Source organism: Panthera pardus, unplaced genomic scaffold, assembly GCF_024362965.1.
Source record: "Panthera pardus isolate Hobbes unplaced genomic scaffold, ASM2436296v1 HiC_scaffold_24, whole genome shotgun sequence".
Lineage (NCBI taxonomy): Eukaryota > Metazoa > Chordata > Mammalia > Carnivora > Felidae > Panthera > Panthera pardus.
Window position 1 is genome coordinate 32,176,943 of NW_026526810.1, and position 27,447 is coordinate 32,204,389.

Sequence of the window (27,447 nt, forward strand, 5' to 3'; positions counted from 1 at the left end):
AAAGATTTAGATTTACAGGTGTAAGAGGCTCAGTAAACTATTAGGATAAACTCGAAACCACATCTATACACACATAAGCAAAACTGCTAAAAAGCAAAGATATCCATCTACTAATAAAATGACTGCTGGGGGTGGGGGGAATTAATAGAAAATATCCTGAAAACTGTTAAAGACAAATGACACATTACCTACAGAGGAATGAGGATTTGAATGACCATATATTTTTTATCACAATCCGTGGAGGAAAGAACACACTGGAACCACACCACGAATGTGCCAAAAGACCTGTCAACCAGAATTCTTTATCCAGTGAAAATACTCTTCAGGGGTAAAGGCGAAATAAACACATTTTCAGATAAAGGAAAAGAATTCATGGCCAGCAGTCCTGCTGTATAAAATATGCTAAAGGAGGTTCTTCGGGCTGAAGAAAATGATACCACAAGCAAAACTGTATCTGCAGGAATGAAGGAAGAACAAAATACATGGTAAATAGTTGTATAATATAAAAAAATATACTTTTTTATCTCTTAAATTCCTTAAAATGCTTATAATTCTCCAACCTAAAACTTATGACATGTTACGGAATATGCAACATAGGTACATGTTTTACAGTGGTGAAGGGATTCACTCTGCTGACATTCATTAGTTATTATATATGAAGTGGTATGATAAGAACCTGAAGTAGGCTGTAAATGATTAGGTGTGTATATTCTAATTCCTAGAGCACCCACTTTAAAAACACAATGCGATGTAGCCAAAAAAAGCCAATAAAAATGTTCAAATAATCCTAAAAAAGAACAACTCAACACACACACACACACACACACACCATGACTAAAAAAATGTAAATTGTATTATCTGGGCAGTAGAATTATAGATATTTAAATTTCTTTTAAGTTTATTTACTTATTTTGAGAGCAAGAGCAAGCTATGGAAGGGCAGAGAGAGAAAGGAAGAGAGAGATTCCCAAGCAAGCTCTGTGCTGCCAGTGCAGAGCCCAGCCCAAAGTGAGGCTTGATTCTGTGAACCTCAAGATCATGACCAGAGCTGATATCAAGAGTTAGACGCTAACTGACTGAGCCACCCAGGCACCCCCCCCTCCAATATTTTTCTTTATACAAAAATTCATACCTATCAGACGTTCATATGTATTGTTGATGTAACCAGCAAAATATTTAACTTAACATTTTGGTGTTGTCAAAAATGAAAACTGGAAATACATGTCTTTGAAACCTAGGTTATTATGGAAAACAATAAAATGTAAACATAAATTTTAATAGAATGCAATTCTAATGGTATCATCCTGGGCTGGGATTTGCAGGGAGGAAAAGGAACAATAAATGAAGAGATTCAAAGTCAGCCAAGGGTATCTTACTAGCAGGTATCTGCTTTGATCTAACTCCAAATGTTATCTAAATGATTTCCAGCCCGCTGTTTGTCCAAATTAGTAGCCCTTGTGAAATCGGTTGTTTTCTTTCTGTAGACATTGTAATGTTGATTAATCGATCATCTGAGTAATTAGGCATTTCCTCTGCCTTAGGAGTGACATTTTAAATAATTAACTTTAAATATGAAGGAAATTAAGCTTATAATTATGTCCTCAGGATCAAAGTTCTGATCGTACCAGTCTTTCTTCAGTGGGAGCCCAGGATTCTGAATCTACCTCTTTAACAGATGAAGATGTTTGCCAGGAGTTGGAAGGAGCCACTTCCTCCCAAGAGAGCAGTGCCACTTCAGGGACTAAGGGAATTGATTTCAGCAGAACAAGCCTGGAAAGTTCTGCCTCCTTAGAAGGTGTGTCCACACAGCTTGGTCATACTGCATTTTATATGTGGTGCCTTTACTTGTTTTCCTTTGTTTTAATTTTGTAAAAGATTTGCGTAGCTCCAGATCTCCAAAACAATAAGAAACCCAGGCACTTTTAGAGAGGTGTGCCTTCCAGCCCCACCCCTTCATCTGGTTTTCTCCCTGTGCCTAGAAGTAACCATTTTTATTCATTTTGGTTTATCCTTCATTGCTGCTGCTTTAAAAATATAGGGATGTGTGTGTTCTTACTGCCTCCTTGGCTTCTTACTCAAAAGTAACCTACTTTCCCACTCCTTGTTTTTTTCACTTAACAATGTATCTTAAAGATCATTCCATATCATCACATAGCATTGTCCCCTGTTCATTTTTACAGTTGCATGGTCAATCATCTGTGGATATGTCATAGTTCATTTTAATCACTTCCCTGTTGACGGACATTAGGTGTCCAGCCTTTGACTAGTATCAGTGATGCTATGATGCATGTATGTCATATTATATTTTTGACAGGGTATCTTTGGAAGATACTCAAAAAAATTCTCCCTTGAAGTGGTATTGCCAAGTTGCCTTCCTCGGGGGTATGCTGTTTTGCACTCCCACTGGCAGTATATAAGAATACCTATTTCCCCACAGCCTTGTCAACAAAATATGTTAGCACACTTTTGGATTTTTTGCCATCTGATAGGTGAGGACTGTATTCCAGTTTGGTTTCATTTATATTACTCTTGTAAGTTGAGTAACTTTTTATGTGTTCAAGGACTATTTGTATTTCTTTTTCTATGGACTATCTTTTGCCTGCATTTCACTTGTTGGCCCTTTTTTTTTTAAGTTTTGATAGTTCTTTTTTTATATTAGGGAATCCTTTGTGTCATATAATTGTCAGATATTTCCTTCCAAGTGTGTTAAATTTCTGTGGGTATTTTTGCCACACAGAAGTTTTTAATGTTATGTCATCAAATTTCTCAGCATTTCCCTGACTACTTCTGGATTTTGAGGTATTAGGAAAGATTTCCCCTTCCAGAGTTCGCCAGTGTTTTCTTCTGACATTTGTTTAGTTTTCTTTCTAACATTTTCTGAGTTCAGCAGACTTTCTCTGTAAAGGGCCTGCTTTAAATAGTTTAGGTTTTGTGGGCCACATACATCTGTCACATATTCTTTTTTCTCATTTTCTTTAAAAAAAAATTTTTTTTAATGTTTATTTTTGAGAGAGAAACAGACAGAGCATGAGCGTGGGGGGGGGGGGGGTGGGAGGGGAGGCAGAGAGACAGGGAGACACAGAATCTGAAGCAGGCTCCTGTCTCTGAACTGTCAGCACAGAGCCCGACACAGAGCCCGAACCCACAAACTGTGAGATCATGAGCTGAGCCGAAGTCAGACACTTAACCAACTGAGCCACCCAGGTGCCCCCATCGTTTTCTTTTTATAACAACAGTCTGAAAACCATTCTTAGCCCTTGGCCATACACAAGTAGATTTGACACCCGATTTAGATATTTAATACATTTGAAATTTGTCCTAATGTATGATGTGAGGAATGGACGCATTATAGTATTTTTTTCATTTGCACCTTTGCTATTTTAAAAAGTTTTTGTTGTGGGGATTTTCAAATGTACACAGGAGTAGAAAGAATAGCACAATGAATCCCCATTACCCTTCACCCAGTTGCAACAATTGTCAACAAATGACCAGTCTTGTTTTATCTTTCCCCCTCCTATAGTCCCAACATTTTTTCCTTCCCCACTGGATTATCTTAAAATAAATCCCAGGGGCGCCTGCTTGGCTCAGTCGGTGGAGTGTCCGACTTTGATTCAGGTCACGATCTCATGGTTCATGGGTTCGAGCCCCGCGTCGGGCTCTGTGCTGACAGCTCAGAGCCTGGAGCCTGTTTCAGATTCTGTGTCTCCCTCTCTCTCTGTCCCTCTCTCGCTTGCACTCTGTCTCTCTCTGTCTCAAAAGTAAATAAACATTTAAAAAAATGTTTTTAAGTAAATCCCAAACAGCATATAATTTTATTCATCAGTACTTCAATATGTAGCTCTAAAATATAAGGACTTTAATGTTTTATATTGTTAAAAAAACGGAATTCAACCAAGTAAATTTGAAGATCTAACTGGCTTTCTTAAACGATTCATGAATTGGGCAGCATGCCATCTAGCAAGTAGACGGGAGCTCCAAATTATACAAAACAGAAGGTTTTTATAGAAGGGTGGGGCAAGAAAGTTATTAGCAAAAGAAAAAGAATTTTCCAGGCGAAGTCACTTTCCCTTGGGAGAAGCAGTCTTACCATGCAGATGACTTCATCTTCCTTTGTGAGATGGAGGGGCCCATGTGGCAGACTCCTTGGCACTGGTTGCAAAATTCCTGACTGACTGGTTAAAACTATACTCTAAGGGAGGTTGAAACTGCAATTAGATTAGATATAAAGCCCTTTTGGGAATTCAGCCTTAGTGATGCGTTTTGGGGCCGGGGGTTTTCTTTTCAAAAAAATTTTTTTAACATTTTAGTAAAATCATGTATTTCATAAACTTATTTTTAATTTTATTAATATGCATGTAATGCGTATACTTTTATGTATGTAAATACATTTCAGGTTACTCAGTTATCAGTACTCAGGTTACCCCTAAGTAACCAGCACTCAGATCAAGAAACAGAACATTAACAACATCCAGACCCTCCTGTCCTGCCCACGTCTAGTCACTGCTCCCTTCACAGATGAACGTTGTCTTCTAACACTATATGTTAGCATGGCCAGTTAGGAACTCTTATAGCATGTGTCTTTTGTGAAGCATTTGCTGTTTGAAAACATAATTATAATATTATATTTTAATGTGATAATATATAACATTTTATATCAAATATTCACTTAGTTTAAATTTTCATATTTATCTCATAAAGCTCTTTTTATAGGTGGTTTGTTCAAATTGGGATCCAGACAAGGTCCACTTGTCGCATCTGGTTAATATGTCTGTTAACATATGTTTTCCTAAGATATGTTTTATCTTTGTTACCTCTCTTTTTTTCCATCTTGTCATCCATTCATGAAGAAATCGGCTCCCCCCACCTCTTTTGAATAGACAAGAACAATTTATTATGCTAAGAAATAAAAGTTACCTTATGGCCTGATTCGTATTTATCACAATGAATATTTATTCTGTGCTCTAGATTAATTAGATACAAAAGGTAGGCTGCCCACATAAATAATTACAGTACTCAAGCCTAATAGAAGGTATGAGAAGGCAGTTTTCAACTAGCTTTAGCAGAGAGGAATTACAGAGGGTTATGGGGAACCATGCAGGAAAGGACTGCAATACCACCAGCTCTCAGTAGCTTAAAGGTTGATGTGAGGCTTCAGCTCTCCCTGTCCCTCTCAACGCACATGTGAGGCACAACCTAGGACCAGTGGTGGCAGATCTAGAACAATTTTTTTTTCATCGTCATTTATTTATGGAAGCAATCAGGTCATTCGTCTGGATTATGCCGATTGCATCCCCATGACTGGTGTTTAACACGTTTTCCCTTCTTTATTTCTTGTGAACTGGTAGTTTATCCCATGACTTATTTTTACCTTTACTTTATAAAAATGAAGTGTTTATAACATTTTGTAACTATTGAGAAAAAAAAGAAAAGAAATGGTATGGATTACCTCCAGTTTTACTAACAACATATAATAGCCACTGTCAACAAGTGATTTGACCACAGAACTCCCCTTTGTTGTTGTTTTTGTTGTTGTTGTTTTAATACCAACTAATATCCATTACTCTGAAGAATACATTTGGAAATTCTTCCCTCATGTTTAAGAACAAGATTACTGCACCAGATCTTAAAAGATCCTTACAAGACAGAGAATTGCTAGTAAATCTTTTTTATGATGGGAAATAAAATTAGCTATTTTACATTTTAGACCTTAAAACTGAACACATTCTTGTATTTTTTTAATGTTTATTATTTTTGAGAGAGAGAGAAAGAGAGCACAAGCCAGGGAGGGACAGAGAGAGAGGGAGACACAGAATCCGAAGCAGGCTCCTGGCTCTGAGCTGTCCACACAGAGCCTGACATGGGGCTCGAACTCATGAACCGCAAGATCATGACCTGAGTCGAAGTTGGCACTTAACCTACTGAGCCACCCAGGCGCCCCCACATTCTTGGATTTTAAACATGGAAAAATAGAAACAGCGAAATGGTAATGACAAATAACTGGAATGCCTTGTAGCCTGTATGCACAAAGCGCTTCCTCAGTGAGTAGTGAATGAACACCCCTAGCATGTGGGGATCTGTAGGATTAGAGCACATGTCCTTAGGTTTGTACTCAAAACAAAAATGTATGCCTTGAAAAGCATTTTTTCACTATTTATTTGGTTTATTTCTTAAATTGCTATTTTAAACAGAACAGTTTGACATTTTATCAGAGGATTTATGAAAGTGAAAGATTTTCATAGCCTTTGTCATTAATTGTAATGGTTTTGCTTTTTGTTTTTTAATCATGAGCAGGATCCCTGTCGAAGTTTGCCCTACCTGGGAAGTCAGAAGTGGCATCTTCCTGCAACACAAGTAATACAAATATCTTCCAGAACTATGCAATGGAGGTACGATTTGAATCAAAAGAGCATCTTCCTGTACTACTTATACTACTTAGAAAACTTCTGTTTCTTAAGTATTCGTGGCTTGGGGTAGAGTAACTAAAAAGTTAAACAGAGCATCTGAAAATTTCAGAATGTATATGGCACCTGAATAAACTGAAAGTATCCCGTTCTTCAGAACACTGAAGTCCTACTGCTTTACCTTTTTAGAAAAGTCCCATGCTTCCTTTGCATTTATTAACATATAAAAGCATTTTCATTTTCAGTATTTCTAGTTATCCCTTGTTATATGTATGTTCCCTTTGAATTAAAAAAATAATTTTTTTTAATGTTGATTTATTTTTGAGAGAGCATGCAAGAACGGGAGGGGCAGAGAGAGAGGGAGACAAAGAATCCAAAGCAGGTTGCAGGCTCTGAGCTGTCAGCATACAGCTGGATGAGGGGCTCGAACCCACAAACCGTGAGATCATGACCTGAGCCGAAGTCGGACACTCAACCAACTGAGCCACCCAAACTCCCCTGTTCCCTTTAAATTTTTATTTTACATCTGAATCCCTTACAAACCAGCTTTGCTGTGCAAGCACGTGGCATAGCAGTGTTGAGGAGGGGCATGGAGCAGTTTAGCATTTGTGTGCCATTTTTCCATCATGTTTTTCATTCTTTGTGTCGGTTTGACGTGAATAACTGTTCAATATGCTTCTTGTATGTCCTATTTGCTCACAAGGAAAAAGTTACACTTTTACACTTTAAAAGTTGTCCCTAAGTTGTAAAAATGTTTTTAGTGTTTTTAGTTTATTTTGAGAGAGAGAGAGAGAGAGAGAGTGTGTGTGAACGGAGGAGGGGCAGAGAGAGAGGGTGACACAGAATCCGAAGCAGGCTCCAGGCTCTGAACTGTCAGCACAGAGGCCAGCACAGGGCCTGAACCCATGAACCATGAGATCAGGAGCAGAAGTTGGACGCTTAACCGACTGAGCCCCCCAGGTGCCCTGTCCCTAATTTTTGTGTCAAATTTACTTCCAAATACATTTGTGAGTGTTGTTGCTTTTCTAAGCCAATTGGCATAAATTTGGAAAATAGATTTGTATGTGGCTGGAAAATAAATGATGAGCACTGGTATTACAATTGGCAAAGTTTCTGATGGCTTCAGGAATTTCCATATTAATGTAATCACAGCATTTACATTTATCTATGGCAACACTTTTTTTTTTTTTTGAAAGAGAGTGCACATGCTTGTGCAAGCCAGTGGGGAGGGGCAGGGGGGAAGAGAGAGAGAGAGAGAGGGAGAGAGAGAGAGAGAAAGAGAATAAGCAGACCCCATGCTCAGTGCGGGCTCTATCTCATGAACCTGAGCCAAAATCAAGTGTCAGACACTTAACTGAGCCACCCAGGTGCCCTTTGTTGCTGTTTTTAATTTCCAGTCTATCATGGCTAGTAGTCTTATAAAATACGGTATGTTGATCACAAACTTAAATATTGAAGCAATGACCAATTCTTTTAAAGTTTCTAAGTCCTCTTCTTAGTTTCTTTACTTACCCCTAACCACTAAGAGTTTGTGGACCCACACTTGTCTGGTGACCACACTGTGAGTAGCACACAGATTCATAATGTGTAAGTACATGTACTGATTTGGAGTATTAGCAAATTAGTGTTTGGGTTCACTTTTTCATTAATACAGCCATGGCAGGCTTAACATTAATTATAATGGTAAAAATGCTTACTTAAGTGCAAGGTTCCCTTGAGGTAAAAATTTTGAAATAGATTTAGCTGAAATAGTGAAAGATGAGTATATTATATAATACACTGAATGTAATCTATTTTTTCTTTTGTTTGTAACTTCTGAATCCTTCTGAGTTTTAGTTTTCCAGTAGATTTATGGATTGAAATAATTTTTAATTCATAATATCTCCAACAGGCTCACTTTATAATGCTGTTTTCTCCCATAGGTCCTTATCTCAAGTTGCTCTCGGTGTAGAACTTGCGATTGTCTTGTCCATGATGAGGAAATCATGGCTGGCTGGACAGCAGATGATTCAAATCTCAATACTACATGCCCGTTTTGTGGCAATCTTTTCTTGCCTTTTCTGAATATTGAAATAAGAGATTTAAGACGACCTGGAAGGTAATGATTTATGCTTTCTCTTTCCTTCATGTTTAAGGATCATATTGCCCAGAATATTTCTTTTCTCAAGAAGTTCCTTTGATTCACATTGCAGGTACTTTCTGAAGTCAAGCCCATCTACAGAAAACATGCATTTTCCATCCTCCTTTTCAAGTCAGACAAGGCAGTCTTGTATCTCAACATCAGCCACTGGTCTTGACACATCTGTTATCTCTGTTCAAGGGAATTTTGATCTCAATAGGTAACTATGATCATGGGGAACTATATTTTAACAACATATATTACACGTTTCTGAAAACGACAGAAAAATCAGCTGAACATGTAAAATTTCTGTGTATAACAGATTCGTAATCAATCTTAAATTTTTACACCTCGTTAAAACATTATTAAACTCTCTAAAAACCTAAATGTTTGGGGTGCCTGGGTGACTCATTTGGTTGAGTGTCTGACTCTGGGTTTCAGCTTGGATCATGATCTCAAGGTTTGTAGGTTCAAGCCCTGAGTTAGGCTCTCTGCTGTCAGTGAGGAGTCTGCTTCAGATCTTCTGTCCCTCTCTCTCTCTGCCCGCCCTCGCTTTCTCTCAAAAATAAAATAAACATTTATTTATTTGGTCACTAGCAGTTTCAAGTTTTATTCTACCAGTTTAACATCAGAGGAATGAGAGCAACTCCTTTTTTGGGGGCGGGGATGAGTAGGGGGTGGTAAGAGCTTTCTTGGTATATAATTCACACGTTAAAGTTCCCCCAGTTAACATTCTCCCATTTATATAAACCAAAGGTTTTTTGTATATTATTCACAGAGTTATACAACCATCAACACAGTTGGGAACAAAAAAATAAACATTTAAAAAAGAAAACCTAAATGTTTAAATAGTTATGGTTTATGCTTTATGAATCCCCAGAGTTTAAGCTGTGTAATTCTTTTTATTATTATTTTTTTAGACAGAATGCGAGTGGAGGAGAGGGGACAGAGAGAGAGAAAGAGAGGAAAAGTACAGAGCCCAACATGGGGCTTGATACCCCAACCCTGAGATCATGACCTGAGCCAAAATCAAGAGCCAAATGCTCAACTGACTGAGCCACCCAGGTGCCCCTAAGCTGTATAATTCTTGTATGACAATGTTTACTAGTGTTTTAAAAGTAAAAATTCTAGGGGCGCCTGGGTGGCTCAGTCGGTTGGGCGTCCAACTTCAGCTCAGGTCACGATCTCATTGTCTGTGAGTTCGAGCCCTGCGTCGGGCTCTGGGCTGATGGCTCAGAGCCTGGAGCCTGCTTCCGATTCTGTGTCTCCCTCTCTCTCTGCCCCTCCCCGTTCATGGTCTGTCTCTCTCTGTCTCAAAAATAAATAAACGTTAAAATAAAATAAAATTAAATTAAATTAAATTAAATTAAAAAAAAGTAAAAATTCTAGGGGTACCCAGCTGGCTCAGTCAGTGGAGCCTATGACTCTTGATCTTGGGGTTGTGTGTTTGAGCCCCATTATTGGGTATAGAAATTACATAAAATTGTTTAACAATTTTAAAAATTACAAAAATGAAAGTAAAAATTCTAGGGACACCTGACTGGCTCAGTCAGTAGAACATGTGACTCTTGATCTCAGGGTGGTGAGTTCAAGCCACCCCATGTTGGGCATAGCACCTTCTTAAAAAAAAGTAAAAATTCTGTAGAACACTTGAAGTTTACAGTGAACATCTTTCTCTTATCCCTTGTCTCTTCAGGAATTAAATGAGTACTAACTTACTTCTACTTTGGAATATTTAATAATCTGAGAAAACATTTGGAGCTGCTAGAGGAACTGTAAAATCAAACTAACACTTATACAGTAAGCCTAATATAAGTGAATTTACACTGAAAACAAATGCAGAAATAGACTCCATTTTGGAGGCGTGCCAGATACTCAATCTATATAGCTGGGCAGGTTGAGTCATATAGGTAACTGCATGTGCAAGAGAAAGTGCCTGCTTAGTACTAGTAGGCTGGCGTGACCTGTTTGATCCTGAGTGCTTAGGCAGCAAACCCACAAATCTGTGTGCGCATCTCCTCTCATAGGTTAAGTACAGCCCTTTCTCTGACTGAGACTAGCTTGTGACTAGCTTGTGACTCCTGAAGTAAGAGGTGCCCATTTTCTCTGCTTTGTATCCTCTGGGCCTGCTGTGGCTCCTGCTGTGATAGAATTGTCCACTAGGGGCGCCTGGGTGGCTTAGTTAGTTAAGCATCTGACTCTTCAGTTCAGGTCGGGATCTCAGGGTTTGTGAGTTTGAGCCCCACATCAGGTTTAGCGCAGAGCCTGCTTGGGATTCTTTATCTCTTTCCCACTCCCTCTGCCCCTCCCCTTCTCATGCTCTCTCTCAAAATAAGTAAATAAATAAATAAATATTTTTTAAAAAGCTGTCCACTAAATGTTTTTAATAAGTGAATAACTTTTGAGTATTTAAAGTTCTCTGGAAACTTAACATGATCAGACTACTTAAAAGGGGCACCTGGGTGGCTCAGGTGGTTAAGATCTGACTTCAGCTCAGGTCATGATCTCCCAGTTTGTGGGTTCGAACCTGTGATATATATATGATATACATGTATATCATATATATACATGTATATCATATATATATGTATATCATATATAAATATGATATACATATATATCTCTGTTTTATATATATATATAAAATATATGTATGTGTATATACATATACATATATACATATATGTATATATATATATATCCATATCCTGTTTACCAGATGCAGCTGAAGTAACATCTTTCCTTTGATAACTTTGCTGCATATCCAGTTCTGATACTAAAGAGCTGGTCTTTCTGGATAAAATAAAGTAAATCTAAAGAATGATGTGCTTTTTTTCTTTTGTCAATGCCGAAGCAAATCTAAACTGCTGGAAAATACATGTGCCCGAAGTATTCAGATCCCTGCTGATAGATCAAAAACAGCTGTGTCAAAATGTCCACTATTTCCAATGGCCAGGAGTGTTAGTACTTATGGCCCCTTGGATAAGGAAGACCCTGGAGGGCAGAAACTCATTTCTACAGGCAGCCTGCCAACTACTTTACAAGGAGCTACAGTATGTATTTTGGTGTCTTTTTAAATTTGGACATTGATGATTTACATATGATTTTGTTCCCTTTGTCCTAAATAGCCTTACAAGCTTCAATTTTGTGATTCTCAAGAAGAGTTTCTAGTCTCATGATACAATTATAGTATATTTCCATTTATATGGAAATTATTGACAGGAATTCTGTTTTGGTTTTTAATTGATTTAGTATCACCAATCTTGTATTTTCCATTTATGTTTTTTTTAATTTATTCAACAGGATTCTTTAGGATTAGAGTGGCATCTCCCAAGTCCAGATCCTATCACTGTTCCCTATCTTAGTCCTTTAGTGGTATGGAAGGAACTCGAAAGCTTATTGGAAAATGAAGGTGATCATGCCATAACAGTGGCAGACTTTGTGGACCATCATCCAATTGTGTTTTGGAACCTGGTGTGGTATTTTAGACGTCTTGACTTACCCAGTAATTTACCTGGATTGATTCTTTCTTCTGAGCACTGTAACAAGTATTCAAAGGTATGAAAATGAAAATTCAATCTAAAAGGCAATGCTATCATCACCATTGGAATATTTGCATATTCCTAATGACCAAAAAAGTATTTTTATGCTAAATATTTTAAATAATTATCGGAATCATTAGATCAATAAAATGTCTTAGTCATATTTACAGATAATGTTTCTTCTCACAGCCTAGCAGTAAGACAAGATCATGTTTTTAGACTCCTTGTAAAATTTACACAAAATGGGCTGTGTTTTCATCATAGCCTCAAGAAGAAACTGTAAATGGCTTTTATGAGAAGAGTCTGTGAGTTGGCCCCAGTCATGTCTCCTACCTCCTTCAAAAACGAGCCTTACACGTTTTTAGGAGGATGTCTGTAATTCCTTTTTCAGCCGAGTGCTACCATTCTTTTCAGTCCTTTAGTCTGAGTTTTTGCTTAACATTTAGATAGGTTGTTGTATGTTTACTTGTATTTTTGATATATTGTCCTATAAAAGTGTTTTACTTCTTCATATGTGTCACCACCACTAAATCGCCAAGTTTCTACATTCAGGAACTTTTTCTGCCTACTTGTATTCATGTCTGTGATGGTGCATGTGCTTTGGATTTTCAGTACATGATGAAGGAATGACCAAGAGGTTATCTCAGTGAGTTATCTAGGGTAGGGTCGTGGACTGATGTATCATGAGGCTCCTGGATTCCTTTTTCTGTGGACCCCTCAATCATAAGCTGGTCAGGATTAGACCTTCATGGCACCCTTTCTTACTGATCTCAGTCCTTAGTTAAATCTGTTACTTTAGAGATCATTAGCTTCTTGGCTGATCTTCCTTCAGTAGAGACAAAACCAATCATTTTCTGTTCTCTTTTCTCTCTTGCACACATTTGTCCTAAAAAGTATTTGTAAGGATCATTAATGAATATTTGTTGGTTCTTCAACACAGATTCCTCGCCACTGTATGTCTGAAGATAGTAAATATGTTTTAATACAGATGTTATGGGACAATATGAAATTACATCAGGATCCGGGACAGCCCTTGTACATCCTCTGGAATGCCCACAGTAAGTACTGTCACAGAATGCTGACTTTGTTCATATGAGAGTGATCTCTACTTGTTTTACAAGCCTAAACTAATGCATAATAACGTTTATTTTACTATACTACTTTTTGTCTTACAGGTCAAAATCGTACTCTTTTATTTGAGAGTGAGTGTTAAGTTTGATGTTTTTAGTGCTACCTTCCGTGGAGGTCAAGGGTTTTTTTGTTTTTTTGGTTTTGTTTCTTGAGTGGTGCTTTGTATGTGCTGAAGGGGTTATGTTTTGTGGAGTTTGCTTTTAGCACATTGCTTGTCCCAGCTGCTTCTTTTTACACATTTGTTTCCATCCCAAGCTGCTGACTTAGAATTTCCTCCAGGGGCTGTATTAAGGAAAACAGCCCTTTTAGTTTTTGTCTGAGGCCACAGAAAGCTTTAGGCCTATTTTTATCATTATGTGTCTTATTTTGTTTCCCTTTTCTTTTCTTTCTTCATTCTTAGATTTCTGTTCCTTTATCTATTGCCCTTAATTTGTTTTGGGGGCTTTGTAACTTCTTGATTAACTGTCAGTTGCTGCTTAATTATGTTGTCCTTTATACACGTTTTCCTTCATTTGCTCTTTTGTTCTTTTGTAGCCCAAAAGTATCCAATGGTCCATTTATTGCAAAAAGGTGATAATTCATTTAACCAGGAACTATTGAAAAATATGGTAAAAAGCATTAAAATGAATGATGTCTATGGACCAATGAGTCAGATTTTAGAGACCCTGAATAAATGCCCTCATTTTAAAAGACAGAGGTAAGTCTGTCTTAAATGAATGTATTGTTCCTCCAAGCAGATTCCTGTTACTGGCTTAGTAATTTGTTTGATTATTTCACGCTTAAATTAGCATAAATATTTTGTACAGAATATAGAGACCAATGAGTAATAATATCTTCTCCACTCCTTTTCCCCCCCTAGGAGTTTATATAGAGAAATACTATTTCTCTCTCTTGTGGCACTGGGAAGAGAAAACATTGATATAGGTAATTCAGCATAATATCTAACATGTAATATTTATAGATCATGATACTGTTTTCAAATTATTTTTATATTGATAGTCTTTATTATTTTTATATTAAATTATACTAATAGTATATAATATATATTAATATTAGAAGAATTCTTTCTTTGATTTTTTAAATTTTAATGTAATAAATAGATACTTTGATAGTTTGGTCACGTTAGTGATAGTAATGTTAAATGATAAAAGCTAACATTTTTTGAAGGCTTACTATGTGCCTTACACTGTAGGAAGTACTTCCCATGTATTATCCTGATAATTCTCCCCAAAGCCATATGAGATAGGTACTGTTATCGTTTCTGTGTTATTAGTGAGGCATCTGAGGATCCAAGAGGTTAAGTAACTTGAACTTGGGTTTCACAATAAATAACAGAGCCCTATTTGAACCAAGCAATTTTATAAAGTTCTTTTTTTTTTTTTTTTAATATTTACTTATTTTTGAGAGAGAGACAGAGTGCAAGTAGGGGAGGGACAGAGAAAGAGAGAGGGAGACACAGAATCTGAAGCAGGCTCCAGGCTCTGAGCTGTTAGCACACATCCTGATTTGGGACTAGAACTAACAAAATGCGAGATCATGACCTGAGCCGAATTCAGACGCTTAACCAACTGAGCCACCCAGGCGCCCCTTGAATCAAGCAGTTCTAAATGCCCATCCATGCTTTTCACAGTTGGGTCATATCAAAAATTACATTAAGCTTGTTTCGGAAGGGATATAAGGTAGCTAAATATATATGTCAGGAGGTCCTAAACTTTTTTAACTGATCCTCTCCTTCTCCCAGTTACTGTGCTTGACTTCCTTTTGGTTTCTAAGTCTCAGGAAAGGGCAGAAATAGCCCCCGACAGACAAAAAGAAGAAAGAGGTAGCTGTCAGGCATCGAGAGACTCAAGAGAGTTTTGGCGTTTTGTCTGGGAAATTCTAATATGAATAAGTTGATGAAAATGATAATGATACATATAATTCACCTGACTTAAGTGGTATCTAACTTGGGTGCCCTACTTAATTAAACCCACTCCCAGTTAATGAGAGAGTATGCAACAGGCCATACCTTTTAGGTGATTGTATACTATCTTAACAAAATATATCTAGTTATTTAGTGCTAGTCAACACTTCAGTTGACTTTTAGAGTGCCCATGACGTTTGCCACAGATATTTATTAGTCTCATCAGAGTCATATACATACATATATCATTCATACATATATCATACATATGTATATCATATGTATAGTAAGGTTAGGCCCTATTACAGGCTACTCAGCCAGACCTTAGGGATCATGAATAGAGAACAAGAGTACTCCCTGTGGTGCTGGCTTCCCAACAAGTTCACTAAAGGATGGGAAAGAGCAGGAATTAGTGAGTGAAGTAGAGGGCTTAGAGCAGCCATCCCTAACTGGGTCGCTCAAGAGGTTATCACGTGCCATCTCACCAAAGGTGACTCATATCATTGGGAATTGTCTGCTTTGATGCCAGGAGAGAAGTTGTTGAATCCAGAAGCCATGATGTGTATGCGTGAGATGGTGAGCATTTTACAGAATGGAATTATACGTTGAGGTTAAATTTTTTTTTTTTGTACTCATTATCTAAAAGGATTAACCTTTATTTAGCACACTCTTCAGAAAAGCCAAATTTATTTAAAGTTTAAAGTCAATTTCCTGATCCCCTAAAATAATGCTGAGAGAGGGAAAGCGTAAAAGGCTTTTCTTTATCTCAGCAATCTGTCATTTACTTTGTTCTAGCTAAGACCAGCATTGCCTGACCCCTGCAGTGATGGTGTTCAAGTTCCTTATCTTTGTATATTACCAGCACCCCTCCCCCAACCAGAGCGAAATTTAAAAATAGACAATTTTAATCGTCCTCTAGATCTGCTTGGAGATTATTATATGGGTTTACTGGTACCTTAAAGGAATTTACCATTTCATGAATTCAATAGCTCTTTTCCTCTGACTCTCTGTAGGATTACAGACCTGATATCAGCTTCCTTTGCCAGTTGTTTGAAGGTTTCTGGAAGCATCTGGGTTCTATGGCCTCTCTTTTATGCCCTCACTGGGGGCAAAGCTCTTCACTGTCTATATATGTTGGGTGTCCCTCAAAAAACTATCACTTTCTGTGTAGACCAGAGTTGATGCCCAAGGAAATTTTAGAACCCAAGGGGAAGGATTGGAGACTAGAGCAATAATGGGAAAGAAAAGCAAGTGTGAAACAAATATAAATGAATAAGTAATTGGTATTAGGATGGACTGATGGATGGAGAATCTGGATGTTGAAGAATTAATTTATTGGAGGCTTCTGCAGAGATGTAGATTGGACTATGGGGAGAAGGTACCAAAAGTGCATTGTGACCAGGAAGGAGTGTGGAGAATGACAAGTTTGAAAATAAGGAAGGCTTCTGAGGAAATGACACTAAGTTGACAATGTAGCCAGAGTATCAATGGGGGAGAAAACAAACAAACTTTAAAGTTTGTAGGAAGACCCTGAGGTGAAAGGTCTGGCATTTTTGAGTAATGGAAAGGCCAGGGAAGAGAGGGATCACAGAGAAAGGGTAGAGTGTGGGGTGAAATGAGTTTGGAAAAGCAGGCAGGAACTAGATTGTGTGGTGTCTGTAGGGTCTCCCAACTATCTTGGACTGAATTCTAAGGGCAGTGGGAAACATCTGGGGGATTTTTAAGCAGGAGAGAGACATAATCAAATATATGGTTTACCAGGATCTGTAGTCTATGGAGAACAAATTGTGTGGGGACCCAGTAGATAGTGAAAGGGGCAATTAAGAAGCTAATGAAATAGTACAAGTGAAACTTATACAAGTGTGTTATTTTAAACAAAACCAATGTTTAAAGGACAAAGAGGGGCACCTGGCTGATCTTGGGGGTCATGAGTTCAAGCCCCCACATTGGGTGTAGAGACTACTAAAAAATAATAAATAAACTTTTAAAAAATACAGAGAGACTGGTTTGATTAGAAAGAAAATAAATCTAAAAAAGAAAGAAAGATTTAAAAGCTAGGAATTGGACAATTGGCCTTACACTAAAATGGCTTTTAAAAATTTTAGCTGTATAACAACAACAAAAAATTTAGCTATAAAAAAAAAATGTTTAGCTATAAATCTGAGCCCGGTAGAGATCAGTGTTTGGTATCTTTGCTTGGGAAAAAAAAAGTATGATGCAAAGAAATATAACCAGGGAACGTTGTACTCGAAAGTCACATTAAGTCATTGATTTTCCTAGTTGAAATAAAGGTGGGAAATTTTGGACAAGTTCTAATAATAATAGTAAAACTTAGAAGTAAGGACTATTTGGTGGAAAAGACTAACAGAAGTACAACTGTATTTAACCTGTAATTTTGTTTGTAAACAAATGTATGAATGTGTTGAGCTGCACTTTCCATTAGAAAGAGGAAAAGAATGAATGGATTCAAATTGCATCTAGGGAGCTTTGAGCAGAATGTTGTGAATATTTGCTTTTTAACTATGATGGTTGTGAAACATTGGAAATCATTAAAAATAAGAAATTTGACAAGTGATTCTGATGCTCAACTGGAAATTTAATAAGGTAGGAACTTCTATGTAAATACCTACATAACCTTCTACCTTAAGAAATGGAAAGGGGCGTCTGGGTGGCTCAGTTGATTAAGCGTCCAACTTCGGCTCAGGTCATGATCTCATAGTTTGTGGGTTCAAGTCCTGCGTTGGGCTCTGTGCTGACAGCTCAGAGCCTGGATCCTGCTTCGGATTCTGTGTCTACCTCTCTCTCTGCCCCTTCCATGCTCATGCTCTGTCTCTCTCTGTCTCTTGAAAAATGAGTAAACATTAAAAAAATTAAAAAAAAGAAAAAACCGTTTACTTTGGGGCACCTGGGTAGCTCAGTCAGTTAAACCTCTGACTTCGGCTCAGGTCATGATCTCATGGTTTGTGAGTTCAAGCCCTGCGTCAGGCTCTGTGCTGACAGCTCAGAGCCTGGAGACTGCTTCGAATTCTGTGGCTCCCTCTCTCTCTGCCCCTCCCCTGCTCATGCTCTGTCTCTCTCTGTCTCAAAAATAAATAAAACATTAAACAAAAATTTTTTTAAGAAATAGAAAAAGAAGAGCAAATTAAACCCAAAGCAAGCAGAAGAGAGGAAATAATAAATATTACAGCAGAAATCAATAAAATAGAGAAAAAATAGAAAATATAGGGGAAAACAATTTTTAAAATCAAGAAACTCATCAAAATCAAAGTTGGTTCTTTGAAAAGAGCAATAAAATTGAAATTTGGTTAGACTAAGAGAAAAAGAGAGGACTCAAATTAATGAAATGAGGAATGAAAGAGGAGATATTCCTACCGCCCTTCCAGAAATAAAAAGAATGATAAGGAAGTACAATTAATAACTATATGCCTATCAAAATTGGCAAAGATGAAGTCAAGCTTTCGCTTTTTGCAGATGACATGATTTTATACATGGAAAATCCGATAGACTCCACCAAAAGTCTGCTAGAACTGATACATGAATTCAGCAAAGTTGCAGGATACAAAATCAATGTACAGAAATCAGTTGCATTCTTATACACTAACAATGAAGCAACAGAAAGACAAATAAAGAAACTGATCCCATTCACAATTGCACCAAGAAGCATAAAATACCTAGGAATAAATCTAACCAAAGATGTAAAAGATATGTATGCTGAAAACTATAGAAAGCTTATGAAGGTAATTGAAGAAGATATAAAGAAATGGAAAGACATTCCCTGCTCATGGATTGGAAGAATAAATATTGTCAAAATGTCAATACTACCCAAAGCTATCTACACATTCAATGCAATCCCAATCAAAATTGCACCAGCATTCTTCTCGAAACTAGAACAAGCAATCCTAAAATTCATATGGAACCACAGAAGGCCCCGAATAGCCAAAGTAATTTTGAAGAAGAAGACCAAAGCAGGAGGCATCACAATCCCAGACTTTAGCCTCTACTACAAAGCTGTCATCATCAAGACAGCATGGTATTGGCATAAAAACAGACACATAGACCAATGGAATAGAATAGAAACCCCAGAACTAGACCCACAAACGTATGGCCAACTCATCTTTGACAAAGCAGGAAAGAACATCCAATGGAAAAAAGACAGTCTCTTTAACAAATGGTGCTGGGAGGACTGGACAGCAACATGCAGAAGGTTGAAACTAGACCACTTTCTCACACCATTCACAAAAATAAACTCAAAATGGATAAAGGACCTGAGTGTGAGACAGGAAACCATCAAAACCTTAGAGGAGAAAGCAGGAAAAGACCTCTCTGACCTCAGCCGTAGCAATCTCTTACTCGGCACATCCCCAAAGGCAAGGGAATTAAAAGCAAAAGTGAATTACTGGGACCTTATGAAGATAAAAAGCTTCTGCACAGCAAAGGAAACAACCAACAAAACTAAAAGGCAACTAACGGAATGGGAAAAGATATTTGCAAATGACATATCGGACAAAGGGCTAGTATCCAAAATCTATAAAGAGCTCACCAAACTCCACACCCAAAAAACAAATAACCCAGTGAAGAAATGGGCAGAAAACATGAATAGACACTTCTCTAAAGAAGGCATCCGGATGGCCAACAGGCACATGAAAAGATGTTCAACGTCACTCCTTATCAGGGAAATACAAATCAAAACCACACTCAGATATCACCTCACGCCAGTCAGAGTGGCCAAAATGAACAAATCAGGAGACTATAGATGCTGGAGAGGATGTGGAGAAACGGGAACCCTCTTGCACTGTTGGTGGGAATGCAAATTGGTGCAGCCGCTCTGGAAAGCAGTGTGGAGGTTCCTCAGAAACTTAAAAATAGACCTACCCTATGACCCAGCAATAGCACTGCTACGAATTTATCCAAGGGATACAGGAGTACTGATGCATAGGGGCACTTGTAGCCCAATGTTTATAGCAGCACTCTCAACAATAGCCAAATTATGGAAAGACCCTAAATGTCCATCAACTGATGAATGGATAAAGAAATTGTGGTTTATATACACAATGGAATACTACGTGGCAATGAGAAAAAATGAAATATGGCCTTTTGTAGCAACGTGGATGGAACTGGAGAGTGTGATGCTAAGTGAAATAAGCCGTACAGAGAAAGACAGATACCATATGGTTTCACTCTTATGTGGATCCTGAGAAACATAACAGAAACCCATGGGGGAGGGGAAGGAAAAAAAAAAAAAAAGGTTAGAGTGGGAGAGAGCCAAAGCATAAGAGACTCTTAAAAACTGAGAACAAACTGAGGGTTGATGGGGGGTGGGAGGGAGGGTAGGATGGGTGATGGGTATTGAGGAGGGCACCTTTTGGGATGAGCACTGGGTGTTGTATGGAAACCAATTTGACAGTAAATTTCATATATTAAATAAATAAATAAATAAATAAATAAATAAATAAATAAATAAATAAAATAACTATATGCCTACAAACTCAGTAACCCAGATAGGCAAATTCCTACAAAGACGTAAACTGCAAAACTGACTCTAGAATAGAAACCCTTACTAGAGCTGTAATAAGTAAATAGATTGAATTAATAATCAAAAAGCTTCCCAGAAAGAAAAACCCAGGACCAGATGGTGAATTCTATCAAATGTTTAAAGAAGGATTAACACCAATTGTGATGGACTGCATATTGATGCCCTGCCCCTACTCCTATGTTAAAGCCTTAACGTGATGGTATTTGGAAGTAGGGCCCTAGGGAAGTAATAACATCATCTGGTTGGAGCCCCCACAATGGGGTAATATCCTTAAGAAGAGAGCTATCCCTCTCAGTCATGGAAGGATACAGGGAGAAGACAGCTGTTCGCAAACCAGGAAGAGCGCTCTAACAAGACGCCAGATCTGCTGTTGCCTTGATCTTAGACTTCCCAGCCTCCAGAACTGTGAGAAATAAATGTTCATCATTTAAGCCACCTAGTCTATGGTATCCTGTTATAGCAGCCTGAACTAAGACATTAATCCTTCACATACTCTTACAAAAGTAGAAGAAAAAGGAGCACTTCCTAACTCATTCTGTGAAGCTAATATTATAAGACAAAGACATCACAAGAAAAGAAAACTACAGAGCAATATCCCTTATTAATATAGGTGCAAAAATCCTCAACAAAATACTGGCAAATGAAATCCAGCAACATTTAGAAAGGATTTTGTTCCATGACCAACTGGGATTTATCCCAGGAATGCAGTGTTGGTTCAATACACAAAACTCAATCAATGTGATATACCATATTATTGGAATAAAAGACACAAATTCTCTGGGGCATTTGGCTGGCTCAGTTGGTAGAACATGCAGCTCTTGATTTGGGGGTTGTGAGTTCAAGCCCCATGTTGGTTATAGAGATAAATAAAATTATTTTTAAAAAAAGACACATGTCTCAGTAGATGCAGAAAAAGCATTTGGCAAAATCAGCAAACTAGGAATAGAAGGGAATGTCCTCAACTTGATAAAGGACATTTATGAAAAACCCCAAATTAACACCATACTCAATGGTGAAAAACGGAAAGATTTTCCCTTAAGATCAGGAACAAGACAACATTGTATTAGAAGTTCTAGCCAAAGCAGCCAGGAAAGAAAAAGAAGTAAAAGGCATCCAAATTGGAAAGGAAGAAGTTAAGCTATCTCTATTCATAGATGACATGATCATATATATAGAAAATCCTAGATATTCCACACCAAAAGCAAAACAAAACAAAACCACCTAGATTGTTTGAGTTAATAAATGCTTTCAGCAAGGTTGCAGGATAAAAGATAAGATACAAAACTCAGTCATATTTCTGTAACTAGCAATGCATCATCCAAAAATTGAGAGCAATTCCATGTACAGTAGCATCAAAAAGAATAAAATAATTAGGAATTTGTTCAACCAAGGAGGTGAAAGACTTGTACAATGAAAACTGCAAAACGTTGTTGAAAGAAATTAGACATAAATAAATGAAAATACATCCCATTTTCATATACTTAGAAGACTAAAATTTTTAAGATATCAGTACTATCCAAAGCAACCTATAGATTAACGTGCAATCCCTATCAAAATCGTAATGATTTTTTTTTTTGCAAAAATAGAAAAACATATCCTCGAATTTATATGGAATCTCAGAGGGACCTCAAGTAACCAAAATCTTAGAATAGACCTGGATGACTCACACTTATTGATTTCAAAACTTACTACAAAGCTACTGTAATCTAAACGGTGTGGTACTGGCATAAAGACAGACATGTAGACCAATGGAATTGAATAGAGAGCCCAGAAATAAGCCCTCATATATATGGTCAAATGATTTTTGACAATGGGGCCAAGAACACCATTGGGGAAAGGACAGTCATTTCGACAAATGATGCTGGCAAAACTGGATATCCATATGCAAAAGAATGAAGTTGGAACCCCTTGTAAAACAAATTAACTCAAAGGGAATGCAAGCTGGTACAGCCACTCTGGAAAACAGTATGGAGGTTCCTCAAAAAAATAAAAATAGAACTACCCTACAACCCAGCAATTGCACTACTAGGCATTTATCCACGGGATACAGGTGTGCTGTTTTGAAGGGACACATGCACCCCCATGTTTATAGCAGCACTATCGACAATAGCCAAAGTATGGAAAGAGCCCAAATGTCCATCAATGGATGAATGGATAAAGAAGATGTGGTATATATATACAACAGAGTATTATTCGGCAATCAAAAAGAATGAAATCTTGCCATTTGCAACTATGTGGATGGAACTAGAGGGTATTATGCTAAGTGAAATTAGAGAAAGACAAATATCATATGACTTCTGAGTGAAGTCATGAGGACTTCAAGAGACAAAACAGATGAACATAAAGGAAGGGAAACAAAAATAGTAAAAAAACAGGGAGGGGGACAAAACATAAGAGGCTCATATATATGGAGAACAAACTGAGGGTTACTGGAGGGGTTGTGGGAAGGGGGATGGGCTAAATGGGTAAGGGGCACTAAGGAATCTACTCCTGAAATCATTGTTGCACTATACACTAATTTGGATGTAAATTATAAAAAAAAAAAAAATTAAAGAAAAAAAACAAATTAACTCAAGATGGATTAAAGACCTAATGTGAGATCTGAAACTATAAAACTCCTAGGAGAAAACAGGGCAAAATCATTGATGACATTAGATTTGGCAGTGATTTCTTGGATATTACACCAGAGGCCCAAGCAACACAAGAAAAAATACAAAAATTGGAATTCATGAAAATTTAAAATTTTGTGCATTAAAAGGTATCAGGAATGTAAAAAGGCAACCCATAGAATGGAAGAAAATAATATCCAGAATAGATTTGAAAAATTTCTAAAACACAACGACAACAAAAAGCCAATTAAAAATGGGCAAGGACTTGAATAGACATTTCTCCAAAGAAGACATATAGGTGGCCAATAAGCACAAGAAAAGATGCTCAACATCATTAATTACTAGGGAAATACAAATCAAATCTATAGTGAGATTCCACCTCACACCATTAGGCTGGCTACTGTCCCCCCCCCCCCCCCAACAAAAACAAAAACCAAAAATAACAAATGTTGGTGAAGATATAGAAAATTGGAACTTTTATACATTATTACTGGGAATGTAAAATGGTACAGCTGCTGTGGAAAACAGTATGGCAGTCCCTTCAAAAAATTAAAAATGGACTTAAAAGCAGGGTCTGCAAGAGAGATTTTTACATCCATGTTCATAGCAGCATTATTCATAATAGCTAAAGTGTAGAAACAACCCATGTGTCCATTGAAGGATGAATGAGTAAGCAAAATGTGGTCTATACGTACAATGGAATATTATTCCTCCTTAAAAAAGAAGTTAATTCTGGCACATACTATAACATGGATGAACCTCGAGGACATTATGTACATGAAATACGCCAATCACAAAAAGACAAATACTGTACAATTCCTCTTATGAGTCACTTACTAGAGTAGTCAAAAATCATACAGACAGAAGTAGAACGATAGTTGACAGCAGTTGGGGCAGGGGGCAACGGAATTAATGTTTAATGGGTATAGGGTTTCAGTTTCACAAGAGTGAAGAGAGTTGAGGTGGATGGTGGTGATGGCTGCACGTTATGAATGTACATAATACCACTGACCTACAAGATGGTTAAGATAGTAACTTATGTATGTATTTTACCACAATCTTTAAATTTGAGAAAAAGAATTTTAAAAGGAAGCCATCTTAAAACTTTAAAATTCGTTGGTCTGTGTGATCTAGCTCTAAAATGCTGAGAGCTTTGAGGTCCTTGTTTGAGCTCTGAAATTCTGTATTTCTTTAGTTGGCAGAAATGACCTAGAGATGCCTTCTTGGCCTCTAATTTTTTAGTTCTGTGATATTTTAAAATCTTGATTGTTGTTAATATCGAGTATAAATTGCTAAATGCCCTCATTTCTTTATGAATTTTTACAGATGCATTTGATAAAGAATACAAGATGGCATACGATCGCCTCACACCTAGTCAAGTCAAGAGTACACACAACTGTGATCGACCACCAAGTACAGGGGTGATGGAATGTCGAAAAACCTTTGGAGAACCTTATCTTTAAGATATGCACGTGCGTGTATACTTTCAATATGTATTGTATAGTCAGTGTATAAAATAATATTTGGAGATTCTAAACTCTTTCTCTTCAATTTTTGAAAATGCATTTGTAAATGGTTCAGAAAGCCCAGATAGTTCATGTACAGAATGTTCTAAGAAGAGAAGAGTGACAAGTGAAGAGAGAGCCATTTTGTTTCTCATCTCTTTGTTTTTTTTTTTTTTTCTTTACTTCTCCTGTAACCAGTAATTAAGTATTTTTGTGACAAGGAAATCCCTAGACAAAATTACTTCTCAAAATAAGACACCTGTTTTGTGGTTTCTCTTGGAAGAAACATGTTGAAAAAATCATGAATGGAACTCGAAGTATTTCCTGTTTTCATAGACTATTCAAATGTTTTGACCATGAAGTTGTATTATACATATTTTAAATTGTTTATAGTAAGTTGATATTTTTTTAATTTTTAAACTTAATATAGCAAACAAAATGAACTGAAACTTACGAAGCAAGCAATTAAGTGCTTATTTTCCTTGTCTGCTGCTATTTGAAGTAATTAGTACAGCTGCAGATCTCTATATGTATAGCTATCTATATCTATCTATCTATCTATATATATATATATATATATTTTATTACTTGGGAGAATGATTCAAAACTGTCAGCGCTAGTGTCAGTGTTGTGCTAGGATTGCATGTTAGTACCGCTAAGCCTGACTGCAGTGAGTGGATGAAAGCCAGGGTGCGCACTGCCCAGACTGACTCATTGAGCCTTGTCGAAGGAGAGCCGGGGAGGTTCCAAGTCTGCTTCTGCAAAATCAGGTTCAGTATACCATGAATGAAAATGTTCTCTATTGCTAACAGATACAGACAGTACACAGGGATAGCTTACAAAGCCAAAAATCAATTTAGATTTTAATATTCTATACGAACACTTGTGTTGGAAAATATGTCAGACAACTTATTCCAGATTTTACCCTTATTTTAATATCTAAAATGTGGCATATGATGCAGATTGTATCATATTTATCTGGAATATGACCTATTGGAGTATTCTGTTCATATTATATATATATATATATAAATAAACAAGATATTTTTTCAAAAATAGAAAAATAATAACTCTCTAAAAGTACAGCCAGATAGAATTTCCCATATTGAGGAACTTGGCTTTTTCAATAAGCCTTCAGAATCTGAAGTTTATGGAATCTAAAATCCAGAAATACCCAGAAATCAGACAATAAATTGAACGTTTAAACACCATGGGTATTAGAAAGACTCTTAAAAAGTATTTTTAGTCCCATTATTTCAAATATCACTTTCTTTGGTAATTTCTGATAAAAAGTATTCTTTGGCTATTAGAGTTATTTATAGATTTCCAGTATGTGTGTGTGCGTGGTTGCACACATTGTCATGAAGGAAAGAATTCTCTAGACAGTTTCATAGAAGAAAAATGTGGATGGTTCCAAATCTGGTGTGTAAGCCAGTAGAGCCCAGGACACTTGTCCTGGGGATATCTGAGACTTAGAATCAGTTTAGCTGCGCAAAAACTACCTTGTGAGTTCACACCATTAGTGAATAGCATCAAGCTGAAACATTTCACAGCTTTCTACCCTGGGAAGTCATGGGGAGAGTTTAAAAAATGTGAAATTTTAGTTCGAATTAGTTTGGGACTGACCTTGCTTACTTGAAAAACCTGGTGCTATGCACATTTATATGCCTTTCCTTTGTAAATACAACTCCAGTCTCCTTCACTCTTCATATCCGAGTTTCACATCCTAAAGGAGTCTTTTGTTCCCTACATCGCTTGATAATTGTCAAATGAGAGAAACATTTGATAGGTGAGTCTTTTGGCATTGGCAGCAAATATCCCTCCAAATAGGGTTCTGGGGTTCTATTCTGTTTTTGTGTCCTGGGGTTTTGTTTCCCTTATAAGAACAGCTTTCACTGTTGTTTAACTTGTCTTTGACACAAACTATATGTAAGAATTATAGTTTATTGATTTCAAGTACCTAACCAGAAAAAAAATGAGGTAAAGCCCATTCATTATGGTTCAAACTCATATGGGGAAAGGTGAGTATAGTTTTTATCTCCTCCCATACACACAGAGTTTTTGTTCTGTTTTTCATTGGGTTTTATTTCCTCTACTTTTAATTCCCAGGGAATATTATTTGTGCAAATTTAGTCTTTAAAAATAAAACCAAAAACATGAGTAGAAAGTAGTAAACCCTGCTCAAAAGAAAATTAAAATCTAGATCATCCTTTAAAATAACTCTATACAACCTTCTCTTCAATTTTCTCTCTGTTGAAGATACATTTTGAAGAATCATGGCCAACCAATCTTGTTGGAGAGAAATACACTTTTGCTACATTATCTGTCTCTTGTTTTCTTACTCTTAGTTTTGTTTATATGTTTAATAGTTGAAAATAAACCCTGCTGTGTCCTGGTATAACTTGTTCCTACTTCGTCTCACAGTGTTAATGTCATACATTTGTATTTTGTATCTTATTTCAGTATTCCGCTTTTTCTTCCTACTGTCAGATGGGGAATTATGCAGCCTGTTCATATTCTGATTTTTGTCTTTTCTCCCCCTGATTTTTTTTTTTGGGGGGGGGGAACGGCGTGAGGTTGTGATAAATCCCTAAAACTACCAGCTTATTTTGTTTTAAGGTTTTCTAAGATGTTTATACATTTTTGTATATAGAGAAATGGCCCCTGAAAATGTTGGTTCAGCATTTTTAGTGGTAAATACTTAT

General features: G+C 37.0%; 1 protein-coding gene across 1 annotated transcript in view; it reads left to right on the forward strand.

Moving 5' to 3' along the window:
* DENND4A (DENN domain containing 4A) overlaps positions 1 to 27,143 on the forward strand; it is a 132,051-nt gene extending 104,908 nt beyond the window's left edge. The window contains exons 24-33 of the mRNA XM_053888937.1: positions 1,605 to 1,794; positions 6,291 to 6,385; positions 8,323 to 8,498; positions 8,593 to 8,739; positions 11,374 to 11,572; positions 11,823 to 12,077; positions 13,002 to 13,119; positions 13,727 to 13,889; positions 14,052 to 14,116; positions 24,564 to 27,143. Of these exons, the coding sequence (XP_053744912.1) occupies positions 1,605 to 1,794; positions 6,291 to 6,385; positions 8,323 to 8,498; positions 8,593 to 8,739; positions 11,374 to 11,572; positions 11,823 to 12,077; positions 13,002 to 13,119; positions 13,727 to 13,889; positions 14,052 to 14,116; positions 24,564 to 24,700 (1,545 nt within the window). The 3' untranslated portion in view covers positions 24,701 to 27,143. The remainder of the gene's footprint in view (positions 1 to 1,604; positions 1,795 to 6,290; positions 6,386 to 8,322; positions 8,499 to 8,592; positions 8,740 to 11,373; positions 11,573 to 11,822; positions 12,078 to 13,001; positions 13,120 to 13,726; positions 13,890 to 14,051; positions 14,117 to 24,563) is intronic.
* Positions 27,144 to 27,447: the final 304 nt, after the last annotated feature.